The 13,901-nt window shown below is 40.1% G+C and overlaps 1 protein-coding gene across 2 annotated transcripts in view; it reads right to left on the bottom strand.

The window, feature by feature from the left end:
• Positions 1–13,901, bottom strand: part of LOC145693511 (protein takeout-like) — a 287,051-nt gene that overhangs the window by 7,345 nt on the left and 265,805 nt on the right. For both annotated transcript variants that reach the window (XM_081769580.1, XM_081769579.1), the window contains exon 4: positions 8,866–8,999. In XM_081769580.1, the coding sequence (XP_081625706.1) occupies positions 8,866–8,999 (134 nt within the window). The remainder of the gene's footprint in view (positions 1–8,865; positions 9,000–13,901) is intronic.

Genomic DNA, 13,901 nt, shown 5'->3' with positions numbered 1-13,901 from the left:
GAGAGAATCAAACTTGAGTTGATTGAGTTGATTTTAGTTTAGCGTCCCTTTCAGCAGCGAGGCTATATGAGACGTGGACCTACTGATTAACGTGGAATCCGAACCACACGAGCTTCCGCCCGGAATTGAACCCGGGTCTCCTTCGCCAAAGGCGCGTACGCTAACCGTTTAGCCACGAGGGAGCTCGAGAATCAAACTTGTTCCGAATTATATTATTATATACAGCATGTCACAAAAGTCCGTAACACTTTTCTTAATTTATTACTACAAAAACTACAAATGATATAGCCGTCGTGTATATGTCATACGAAAGGGGATCTCAAATGTTTTCTTCTGTTATTATTCAGGCAATGCTCGTAGTTCCCACATTCACCGGCAGTTGGCGTTGACGTCAGCATGTTGTAAACATGGAAACCTCTGGTGCAGAGCATGCATGCTTTCTGTGTGTTGCAGTTCGATAAAAGCAAAAGTGCTACAGATGTGCAACAGAAGTTCAGGATAAGGTACAAAAAAGAAGCACCAAGAAGGAAGTCTATTTATGCCCCACCCCATTATCATCACGACGTTCGTAAATTTCTGAACAATGAGTTACCTCAACGCTGGATAGGGCGATCAGTGTTTTGACACGTGGCCTCCAAGATCCCCGGATCTAACTCCCTGTGATTTCTTCTTATGGGAATACATAAAAGACTGTATGTACGTGCCACCGTTACCAGAAAATGTAGAAGTTCTCAAGCGCAGGATTGAAGAAAGTGCTACCACTGTCTCTCAGGATATGCTCCAACAAGTATGGCAAGAATTTGGTTACCGTCTAGATATACGTCGTATTACATATAGTTTCCATATCGAGTCATTGTGAACTCATACATTGAAAAAATCATTTGAGATACTCTTTCATATGACATACACACGACAGCTATACCACGTCTAGTTTTTGTATAATAAATTAAGAAAAGCGTTACCGAACTTTCGGGACACGGTGTATATATTTTATGCTAAAGGGCAGGATTAAACCCTAAAACCAGCCTTACTCACGCTATTGATGTGTGCAAAACACATCCAAACGAAATTTTCGTTGCTTTGTTTTTATTTAGTTTCGACCTATAGGAGTAGTCTGGTAACCATGAAAACAAATGGAATTCGAGATTTCAGCAGATTTCACGTTTTACTCCGAAAAAAAAAATGATTATTAGATGTTTGTTCCCATTGGTAGGTACATCATTCAAACTATCAGGATTAAACTTACAGATTTTATAAGACTCTCCAGAGAAGTTTTGCGAATTTTCTTCTTATTCTGCAATATAAAGTTACTTTGCTGAATGATGAAAATCAACAACTGCAATTTTTTCCAGTCGCTCATCGTTTTGACGGATTAGAGAGGAACACTTAACAGCGGCCCAATGCTTCCGGTTGTCCGAAAATTCCTAACATTAAGACTGCAGTAGTGAATATACCCCAGGGGAAATTATTGGAGATTATCGGCACAGATTTAGATGAAATCGATCAACTACCGACCAGATATTTACTATTCAACAAATACTTGAAAAGAAATGGGAATACAACATCTCGGTACATCAATTATTTATTGATTTTAGAAAGGATTACGACTCGGTTAGGAGACAAAGATTGCCCAGCATTCTTACTGAATACCGAAAAAAGCTAAGTTAGATTAAATAAGATATGTTTAAATGAAATGAAATGAAATCTTGTGCAACGGTTGTGCCGGCTAGGCTAAAGGAGACGGTGGTAATGAGAAATAAATGAAATGGTGGAATGAAGAAAAACGGGAGAGCTCCGAGAAAACCCACGCACATGGTGTTTGTCCACCTCAAAGTTCACTTGGCGCGAGCTGGGATCGAACCAAGGATCCGTGCACCAGAGGTGAAAGCTCTACCACTGACCCACCGTGGCTCCTATACGTTGAAATAAATCCCAAAGTGAAGTCCGAGTACGAAAATTCTTGTCCATGTGGTTTCACGCTGAGAATGGCTTGAAACAAGAAGATGCATTGTAGCCATCATTATTCAACTTTGTCCTGGAGTAGACTATGAGGAAAATCAAAGATAGCAACCAAAGCTTAGAGCTAAATGGTATTCACCAGGTTATGTCGTATGTTGATGATGTAAATTTAGTAGGGGGTGATAGGATAGCAATTGAAAGAAATGCAGAGGTCTTATTAAACGGCTGCAGACGCATGGGTTTAGAAATAAATGCAGAGAAAACTCATTACATGGAAGTTCATCAGGATCGAAATATGGCAAATTTGTATGCGTAAAAATATAAAATAATACTTTTCATAAAGTGGATACTTTCAAATATTTAGGATCAATATTGACAGAGAAAAATCAGTTCCACTCAGAAATGATGTCGACTAAAAGTAGGGAGTTCGTGTTATTGTTCAGTTCAAAATCTTTTGCTGTAAATCCTGTCTAAGAATTCGAAGCTTAAAATATATAAATCGATAATCACGCCTGTTGTGCTGTATGGTTGCGAAACATAGTCGCTTACTCTTAGGGAAGAACGCAGATTGAAAGTATTTGAGAATAAAATCCTGAGACGAATATTCAGTCCCAAGAAAAATGAGAATGGGAAATGACGGAAGCTTCATAACGAGAAACTGCTTAATTTATACCGTTCACCAAACATTGTTAGGGTCATCAAATCTAGGAAAACCGGGTGGGCAGGTCATGCAGCCACAATGGAACAAAATAGAGATGCTTTCAAAATTTTAACTGGAAATCCAATCGGAAAACGATCATTAGGAAGACCTAGGCGCAGATGGGAGAACAATATTAAGATGAATCTCGTAGAAATAGGACAGTAGAAACAGGATCCAGTTGGCTAACGATAGAAGTCAGTGGAGAGCTTTTGTGAACGCGACATTGAACTAGATACCTACACGGGCCGGGCTTGGGCGGGCCGACTCTGATATTTCTTTGGGCTGGGCCGGGCTTGGGCGGGCTGACACTGTTATTTCTTTGGACCGGGCCGGGCTTGGGCTAGCCGACACTGATTTCTCTTCAGGTCGGGCCGGGCTGGGGCCGATCAATTGCAATTCATTAATAATTATAGACTTTCGTTAAATGATAATTGGAATAAAGCCAAACGTTGAAGAAGTGTGTCCGTGAAAAATGTTACAAGGAATGCAATAGCTATTTACAGTTTGTGTTGCTTAGCGGCTCCACTTTCACTATAGAGGATTGCAGGCATTATGCGGAAAATTAAGCTCTGACCTCGACCTTCACTGAACTCAAAATATAACAAGAAGGGGTGGGAATGTTTTGCCTGTCGCTAAACAATATTGCCATCTTCACTTTATGCTAAAAATCAATTAAATTAGATTTTTGTTACAGGGAATGGAATTTTTGTTCTCTCGATGACAAGCAAAGTTCTAGGAGCAATGGTACCATTCGGGAGGCAAGCGTCAGGTTGTGAACCAGAGTTTAGAAAATGTTTCTGAGGGTTAGGTCAAATTTAGTACTAAATTTTGAGAAAGATTGGGGCTCGAGCTAATTTTTTTAAAAAATATCGTGCCGGGTTCGGGCCAAAAACTTTTAAAATTTATCGGGCCCGGGCCGGGCTTGGGCCAAGAATTTTAAAAACTTATCGGGCCGGACCGGGCTTGGGCCGAAAATCTCCGAAACTTTTCGGGCCCGGGCTGGGCCGGGCCTAGGTACGTTCGGGCTGGATTGGGCTCGGGCCGAAAAATTCGGCCCGTGCAGGTCTCTACATTGAACCTCTGGGTTCCGTAGACTAAGAGTTAGTTGGTAGTGAATATACACAACTACTTTACAAAAGAGAGTGGAATAATACAATACTACCATACTTTTAATACCTGTATATTGTGAATACATTATACATTATTATGCAGTAAGTTCAAGATTAAAATTAGTACTTTCAAACTGAATCATCTGTTCCAGAGTTTGTCATTTGCTTCCGAAATACGTTTAAAGGGTTCAGTAGGACCGAGATATGAGTTCAAATAGGGGTCAGTAAGACCGAGGGATAAGTTTAAACATTTTATTACCGGTAATAACTTTATAGTTTGGCACTATAGTGATTGTGACGACTCGTGAAACCTAGGCGTTACACGAATCATAGAACTGATTTCCCTCGTGTATGATGCATCGGAAGAAATTGGTACGAATCGTGCAGCTGTCTTCCGTATGTACTTGAGAAAAACTGAAACAGCAAAAGTTCACCAACTACGTTCCGAACTTACAGGACATTGTAAACGAGCTTTCTCCCGAACCCAATGGCACATGTAGATCGCCATTTGAGAGATGTGACCAATGCTCTCCTCCAGTAGAAACAACAAATTGTATGGCATGCAGTTCCTCGCAAATACATCCAACATCTGCTTGATTCGATGTTCAAGGTGACCAGACGTCCCGTTTTAGCCGGGACAAGGTGACCAGACGTCCCGTTTTAGCCGGGACAGTCCCTTTTTTCCAACCGTTGTCCCGTTTTTTTCTGATTCTCGAACGGGACGCCTAAATGTCCTGTTTTTAACTAAAAATGAGCTAGGTGTCCCGTAATTATTATTCAAAATATAAATCGTCAATGCAAATTCTACGTTCTTCCGTACCAACACTCGTTGCCAAGGTTCAGCCGTGTCTAGAACTTCTGAATTTTCAAATAGGAATTGAGTGTTCGTGGTTCAAGTGGGAATTGAGTGGGAATTCTGAGTGTTCAACTAGTTAAAAGAATTGTTGGGTAGAACTTGCAATCGGAAACAAATTGTTGTGTGGTACACGTAGAGTTAGAAACGGTGTGTTATCACTCTTACTTGTGTATTTTGTAAATTGAGAACACTGCTGAGTCCCAAAATGCAATCTTGAAGCCAGATGTCTCCCCCACCCCCTTCGTAGCCGATTCGTATGCGCCCCGTTTTCGCAAGTGAAAATTCTGGTCACCTTGTCGATGTTACGACGTACAAATTTCTGTAGGACACACATATTACATGCCACACAAACTTACCAAAGATAGAGATTTTGTACAGTTATGAAAGGACAATCCTTTCTGTATAACTATAAAACGAATTTATAGTATTAATTTCATTCACTCTTCATGTACTTTTCGTGGTGATGTAATTCTCGCAAGCAACAATGTACAAAAGAACAGTCAATCATATTATTAAACAAACAATTGGATACGCCTTTTAACAACAAACAATTGAATAGATTAAATACCGCTACTTTGCGTGTCGATATCGCATGGAGACAACAAAAGGATTTCCCACATGACTCTTCTATGTAACATCATTCTCGACCTATTATCTCTCGGACAAAAGTAAATAAATAAAAACAATTTTAAAAGAAAACAAAGTATCACGTGGCCGAAAGGCATTGTGATTTATAAGTATTTCATTGTTATAAGAGGAAAAACAAACGTAATGTAAATATCTGATAAATGAAATTTGTCTCCCATTATGGATCTTATCTTTGAGACATCCAAGCTAATATACTGTAAGAATGGAAGGCTTCTAGAAGAGGCTTATGACTGTATGTCTACAGGCATAAGAGCAAAAATTATGAAATCGGAAAATACCATTAACACCCTCCATATATACTGTATATGCAAGGTGTTAAAGAACTGTTCCGACACACTTAAGACGTAATTCTTCACATCTAAATAATAATAATAATAATAATAATAATAAATCACATGGACTTGTGAGGAAAAGTCCATAGTTTAAGAGCTAGTGGTGATAAATAAATAGCTTCTTCTTCTTGTTCTCCTCAGCCATACTTGGTGAGCAACATGGAAATTTTAAAACGTTTCTCTTCCTTGAGTTAGCTGTTTTATACTTTCAAAGGGTCCCATTTTTCGTAACTGCATCTAGATATTATATTCTTGGCTTCCTCTTCCTGGTTTTCCTTCTGCCTTTCCCTCTATCAACACGATGATCCAATCGGAGTGCCGAATAAGATGGCCAAGCAAATTGTTTCTTCTTTCTTCTATCACGTTCATGATCTGTCATCCTTCCGTAGCTTCCTTTAGTACGTCTTCTTTCTTTCTCGTTTTGGTTCATGATATGCACAGCATTCTGCACCAACGCCATATTGCAAACGCTTCCAGTTTGGATATTTAAGCTTTTCTCAGTGTAAACATCTCTGAGCCGTAGAGTTCCACGCTCTATACCATAGTCTTAATAAATCGTTTTGGAACGTCTAACGACACATTTCTGGATGTTAGTTGTCCTCTTTGCCTTGTGAATGCTTATTTAGCTTGCGCTATTCTTGAACTTACGTCCTTTTCACTTCTTCCGTTCGAGGATATTAGACTTCCTAAATATGGAACGTCTTAACGTCTTCGATTTTCTCTCCGTGTATCCATATGTTTGTCCATTTATGTCTTGCTCTTGTGCACTTTGTCACTTTGGTTTCCTTCTTATTTATCTTCATTTTGCATTTTTCTCAGTTAGTCGTTCATGTTTGTAAGTGCTTCCTGCAAGTCCTTTTCGTTCTCCGCTATCAGTGCTACGCTATCTGCAAACCTTATTACGCTGAAAACCTCATCATTTACCTCGTATTACTTTTGCGCCTTTCTCGTTTTTACCAAAGAATTCGTTCATAGATTCTTCTATATAGACGTTAAACAGGAGAAGTGAAAGTCCACATCCTTGCCTTACTCCTTTACCTAATCTTGTTCGCTTTTGATCTCTTCCTATAACAGCCGTCTGGTTCTTGTAAATTGGTATATTATTATCCTGTCTCTGTAATCCACCTTCAGATTCTTCAGCGCCCTGAACATGATGTTCCAATCTACGTTGTCAAAAGCTTTCTCTATATCTACAAATGCTATCACAATTGGTTTGTTTATTCTGATGTGGTGTTCCGTAATCAACTATAGTCTCAGTATTGCTTCCCTTGTTCCCCTTTTTCTCCTGAATCCAAACTGGTCCTCCAATAGCCGTTCTTCGATTCTCCCTTCCATTCGTTGCGTGATAATTTTGCAAATTACTTTCGCTGCATGGGAAAGCAAACTCGACGTTCTGTGTTCTTCGCATTTTCGTGCGGCTTTTCTCTTCGGAAATAGGAATCAATATGCTTTCCTGAAAGTCTCTTGGTATTTTCCCCGAGATTCACATTTCATTAATAAGATTAAATAGTTTATTCTTTGTTGCTATTCCGAGATTTTTAATCACTTCCGTTGGTATTTGGTCTATTTCTGGGGGTTTACCATGTTGCGTTTTCTCTAAAGCATTGTCAAATTCGCACTGTGAAATTGACGGTCCTAATTTATTTTCATCAACGTCTTCTTCATTTTGTATCTCTTCGTCGTTCCTTCTGTCTTTTTTGTAGGGTTCTTCAATGTATTCCTCCTATCTTCTTATTATCTGCTTCTCTTTTATTATCGCTGTCCCGTCCTTGTCTATGATAATGTCTGTGCGTTTCTGTTTCTCAATGAACAGTTTCATACCCTTTCTACATGCCGTTTCTGTATTGACTTTGACTATATTTTCCTCAATTTCCTTGAGCAAGTAGTTTATCAAAAATAAATAGCAACACTTGCTATTTCGAACACGACGATCCGTACGTAGACTGGTAGTGCATGCTGGTCTACATAAAGTCACAAGAACAAAAATGAATAACTTATTTCAGCTCTGATACGCAATGGATTTCCCTCAAGCATGACTCCCAAACATGACCCAACAAAATTCCCAGATATGCACAAATTAATGCATCGTAAAATTACCCCTCCAATCTAATTTTACATTAGGCTTAATTTGTTTAACTTGGCATAGATTTGAAAAAAAATCTATAGATAAACTAATAGCAACAATTTTTTGTATTTTAAACGCATCGTTATTATTATTATTACTAATTCTACTCATTAGCGCGCTTTTTTATGGACTATCACTACTCATTAGTTTAGGGGTTACTAGTGGGCCTTAGTTATCCCAACTTTTGGACATTTTAAAACTAATTTTAACATAAACGTGAGACAAAACTAAAGATTAGTGGTCTCCAAATCACCAAGCATTACGTGTATTATTCTTTAGGAGTTATTAGTGAATAACCCGGGCTGGGCCACCTTTAGATTTAGCAGTACTAACATTAGTGCTTCGTGTTTCAGAAAGCACTAACGACGAAGTAATCTTTAGCGTTTGTCTAACCTTTGTGAGGGCCCGTTCGATTTATTCACCAATAATTCCTGAACTTTGATAGCACTGATAAGGTTAATGCTAAATATTTCTTAAAGCAGTAACAATTCATCAAGCTTTAGTGTTTGTCCCACCCTTATGGCACAACTAGTGTAAAATTATGTATAAGTTTGTAAAATTGAAAAAAAATAAAGTCAAGCCCACCCGAGTTATTCACTAATAACTCCTCAAATACGACAGCACTAGTTTTAATTTTCAGTGCTCTAACGTGCATTAACGATGCACTAACCATATCTAAAGTTTGAATAGTTTATGAGGTGTGGACACATGTCCTGTCGTTCGACCAAACTTTGCTCAAAGTGTTGAGTTGATTTTGAATTTAACGTCCCTTTCAGCTGCGAGGTTATATGAGGCGGGACCTACTGATTAACGCGGAATCCAAATCACACGAGCTCCGCTAAGAATCGAATCCGGGTCTCTAGCACCCACTACCGCAAAGAGAAAGATAGCGGTAATTACTGTAACATGGTAAAGAAAGCATACACTGTGTTCTTCTGAAATTATCAGCTTTGCACAAGTGGGTGTTTCTTCCGTTGTTTTGCCACATACCTGAATTTTCAACAATTTCTCATTGTTGACGTTGCTTTGGACACTTTGCGTCTAAATCATCAGTATACATAAAAGAAAGTACTACATGAATCTGGTCTTCAACTAATTAAATATCCATTTCTTATTCTTCTTACTATAATACTTACCAAACGAAATATTGCTGTGCCCTTGCCCTTTGATTGGTAACAGTAAAACGCTTCCATCAATTTTGTAAGGCCCTTCAACAGAGAAGTGTGGTACTATGACGCTAACGGAGAGCTTTCCCTTATCAAGCGCGCCTCTGGAAGATAATAACACATGAGGTAATAACATTATTAATCAGAGAAAAATATATTCATACAACTTTTGTTAGTATTTAACATTGCAATGTCCTAATTGGGTTATTGACAGCTCAGTGGTAAAGCACTCACCTCTGGTAGATGGATCCCTGGTTCGATCTCAGGCCATTTGAGTTTGTGGTGGACAAAATTTTTTCCGATGATATTCTCAGAGTTCTCCCATTTCTTCCCATGCTTTAATTCCATTAATTCCATAATAATCATTAACTTTAATTAACCTTCCGTCTTCTTTAGCCTACAAGGCGTAATTGCGGGACGTTACATTTGGGCTTCCACTTCATTTTGTACTGAGTGCTCACTGAATTGCGACTACCGCTCTACATAAGAAGTCTTGGCCAGCAGCTGAGATGATACTATCCACACTACTGGCCGTACTGCAGAGACAAAACACACTTGAGGGTACATGTTGGCAGATAACACACTCTTACAATGGGAAGTGCACAGGGCCATGATTATGAGTGCCCAAGCAACTGATGCGTCAATTATCCACACAGCAACACTTGTTGGATGCGCGCGTTCCAGTGTAGTGAAGTTGTACAGCGGGGGACACTTCTAAATGGTACAGCCATATGGAGGTTTACGGCAAGAGTGCACCACCAGTTGAGTCCAAAGTATTTGCTGGAAGTATTGCAACCGAATTAACTTTAAAAGAAGGCGGGTGGCATAATCGCCAGGCAATGAAAATTCCCGTACACTTGGGTGAAATTCCCACTACCGTCTACAGCATCATTTCTCCAAAATAAAATGAATCTTATACGTGTAGTTCTTATGCCAAATATACTATTTGTTATTCGTCCTATTCGTGAAGATAAAGTGCAACAACAAATAAAAGCCCAATCCTGTTGCTGTTGGAATGAACTCTCTTTAAGTCGTTTGATCTGAAATGACTTTACAGAACCTAAATAAATATTCTGTCACTTCAGGGGGGGGGGGGTAGGAAGAGCAAAAGCTCCCCTCCTACAGTATGAAAACATATACTTTTAATCAAATGCTTAGCGAGAGTGAACCCATTGGTATAGCGCTTTTATGATTTGAAATCTTGCTCCCAAACCATCTTTTGTCATAACTGACAACATAGGAGAACGGGAAATGCAAATATGATGAAGGAGAAATACACTCACATGTGCAAATTCAGAATTGGAGACAAAATGATCGGATAGCATCCATATTTTGTCGAAAATTTTGATTTTGTAAGTAGACATGTAAAAGCTCACCCGAACTTGAGAGCATCCCATTACCAATTGCTGAATTCAAGTGGAGAACTCAGTTGAGAGCATCAGATGATTACGGAGGGAGAGAAACATCTTAAGATATGGGGAACGAACAATGGAAAAAAATACCAACTTGCCTCGACCGGACTCGAACCCTAAACCCCATAATTACGAAGCCACGCCTTTGCTCACTCATCCACTAGTTTTATTATTACCTTCTTGAAAAATACAAAATGGACTCAACTAGCTGAGTCTAAACAAGAAAAGTACTAGACATAAATATAAAAATCACCAATTCTGGGTCTACAACTATAAATGCAGAGAACTAGAAATAAAGAAATGCAAAAGTAAATAATAATAATAATAATAATAATAATAATAATATGAACAATGATAATAATAATAATAATAATAATAATAATAATAATAATAATAATAATAACAAAAAAAAAAAAAAACCACGAGAGAGGAACTTTAGTTCATGACAAAAGCACTTCTAAAAACCTACTAAAAGAAATCCTTTCCTGCTGCGGAGAATAACATTTCCGGCGTGTACGTTGAAGAAAATCAAAATAAGTGCGTGCATCCAGTAACGTGATATGCCGCTGGAAATATAGTAAAGTGCTGGCTAGCAGGAAAAGCACTGTCCGATGCTTAGTGGGGGGAAAAAAATGAAAGTCCGGCAGGAGCAGATGATCAATGTGAAACTGTGCACTCGGACGACGAGTGATACGACCCACCATCACCTGCAAGGCGTTCCATATCACTGGCGCTCCCTCACATGTTGTAAACCGATGAGCCAAAGTGTCCTCAGAACGACATATAGTACACAAAGCATCAGGTGCTCGTTGTATAGCATAAAGCCGCGCACGTGTTGGGATAAGTTGATGGACTACTTGAAACCATAACACTTGCATATAGGGAGGTAAGATTGGGTTCCAAATGTTAGCCCAGACTTGCCGCCACTCTATATGTGGAAAGTGTTGTACTACTCGTAACTGAGTCGGCTGAGAGGACAATGTGAAGAGAACAGAATATAATGAGCGAGCATTGTGCTGCTGGGGGACCAAAGGCACCCCGGCATAATCCAATATCGAATAAAGATCAACACATATTTCGGACACTGATCGGCAAATTGAATAAAAGGGGGATTGACAGGGTGAGCGTACTCCGGCCAAAAACAACTAAACCAATGGTTCGTAATAGAATCGACGGATGAAAGACCCACGTAGGAATCTGCCATGAAGAGAGTTTGACATTTGAGACGGATATGAACTAAACCGAGACCACCGCGGGAACGTGAGAGATAAATGGCAGTTCTGGGGATGCGAAAATAGTAACCCCGCCATATGTGCCAAAGGAACAGAGATTCAAATCTTTTGGCGTAAATCTCAGGGAGGGGAAAGACCCGAGCCCTATACCACAATTTAGATGCCACGTAGATATTGATAAACTGAATGCGATGCCATAAATGAAGTCGACGAAATCGGAGGGTGAAGAACAACCCTCGAATTTGCTGAAGGAGAGGTTGCCAAACTTCGTCATAATGGGGAGTGGGAAGGGACGTGAATGGAATGCCTAAAATAGTTAAGGATGTCACATGCGGTATAGGCTGCGTACCTGGGGTAGGAGAGGGTAACTGAAAGCCGTGAAATTGTAACACTTGAGTTTTCTTTTCATTAAACTGAAGACCAGAGCAACGCGAGAATCGTTTGAGAACCAGAAAGACACCCTGGAGAGCAACTGCGTCAACCCCTGTGATAGTCAAATCATCAGCGAAACAATAGATGTTTTGACAAGTAAAGAGGGTAGGGCCTGGGGGAGACATTAGCGCCAAACGATGGAGAAGAGGGTCTATAACTAAAGAAAACAAAATAGAGCTTAAACTACAGCCCTGACGCAATCCTCGTTTTAAGGGAATGAGGTCAGATAGATGTCCATTAATTTGGAGACGAAACGTGGCGGTGGTGTATAAATTCGAAATTACTTGACAGAAAGCTGCGGGAAAACCCCAAGCGTCGAGGGTTAGACGAAGGAAATTATGATCGACACTATCATAAGCCTTCTCTAGGTCTACTGCTAACGCTCCGGCTGGGACACCGCGAGACTGAAAGTATGCAAAGAGGTCTCGAAGAGTACGAAGGGTGAATTGAATGTTATTCGATTCGTGCAGGGCTGCTTGATACGGACTGATAAGTTTCTGTATGATGGGTCGTAATCGGGCTGTAAGAACTTTAGTAAACAATTTCAAATCAACTGGCAATAAAGAGATAGGGCGGTAATCAGCCACAACCTTCGCCTTGGACGATTTGGGTATAAGTGCGACAACCGCAGTATTAGAATGAAAGGGCACATTAGACAACCAGGAATTAAAAAGTGTCACAAGGGTACCACGAAGAATAGGCCAGTAATGACGGTAAAAAGATACACTCAAGCCATCTATGCCGGGAGAACTACGTCCCTTAGACTTATTGAGAACCGCCAAGATGTCGTCAGCCGTAATTGGGCGCAATAGAGCCTGACAATCTTCTGCAGGCAGCCGCTGGGGAATTGCTGATAGAAACTCAGGAGCAAAAAGAAGATCCGAATGCGATGCGCTCGTGAAGGCTATAAAGTGTTGCGTAAATTCTTGTAAGATCTGTAAAGGGTCAGAAATGGTATCGCCGTTGGCCAATACTAACGATTCAATACATGTAGCTCGTCGCTGTCGAAAAAGGCGATCTACATGATACAAGGAAGACGATTCTTCCGGAAAACAATGATATAGATCGTCTGAAAAATACGCCTGCAACGATACTCGAGTATCGATTTGACGCATTCTACGTTTAATATCGTTAATACAAGCCAGATTAAGTAGGGAAGGCTGTGCAGCCCAGAGGTCACATAGTGCCCTATAATAAAACTCATATAGCTGACGATCGTGCTGTTGGGACAATTTCCCTCTCCATTGAAAGAAACTACGGAATTTGGGTTTACAATAAGTAGTCCACCACGCAACCTCCGTTGGAAAATAACGTTGCATTTTACGCCAGTACTTAAAACGCTCGGTAAACTCTTCAACAGTGTCTTCTCTTAATAGCACTTCGTTGTTGATTTTCCAGAAGGAACGACCCCTTCCCGCCGGAAGAAAAAAAGGCAGCTTAAAATGAACTAATACAGCTGCATGATTTGTGAACGATACAGGCCGTGTATGGACAGCGAGGACAGCCTTACCTAAGCGAGCATCGACGTAAATCCTATCTAAGCGACTGCGTGTCGTAGTACAGGTGAACGTCATTGCATGCTTAGAGTGAGATGCTAGAAGAGCGTCATGGAGCTGTAGAACTCTCACCAACTCAACTAAGGCATGACAGGGAGGTGATGGCGTGAGCGAATCACGGGCGTCGATCACCGCAGTATAATCGCCGGCAAATAAACAATAAGTAAGACCGGGAGGTAATAACGATGGAATGACACTGGAAAAAAAATCTTCCCTCTCTCGTGTTTTAAGAAAACCACTAGGGGCATATAAACAAATAATACATATACCGTTAATATAGCAACGGATGGCTCTCCCATCCGGAGATAGCATAACCCTATCATAATGTAGACCCTTTCGTACTAACATCGCGACACCAGTGGTTTTTTCGGAAT

This window comes from Thermobia domestica, chromosome 8 (assembly GCF_964235325.1).
Source record: "Thermobia domestica chromosome 8, izTheDome1.hap1.1, whole genome shotgun sequence".
Taxonomy (NCBI): domain Eukaryota; kingdom Metazoa; phylum Arthropoda; class Insecta; order Zygentoma; family Lepismatidae; genus Thermobia; species Thermobia domestica.
The sequence above is the reverse complement of the archived record's forward strand: the minus strand, read 5'-3'. Positions and strand labels throughout refer to the sequence as shown.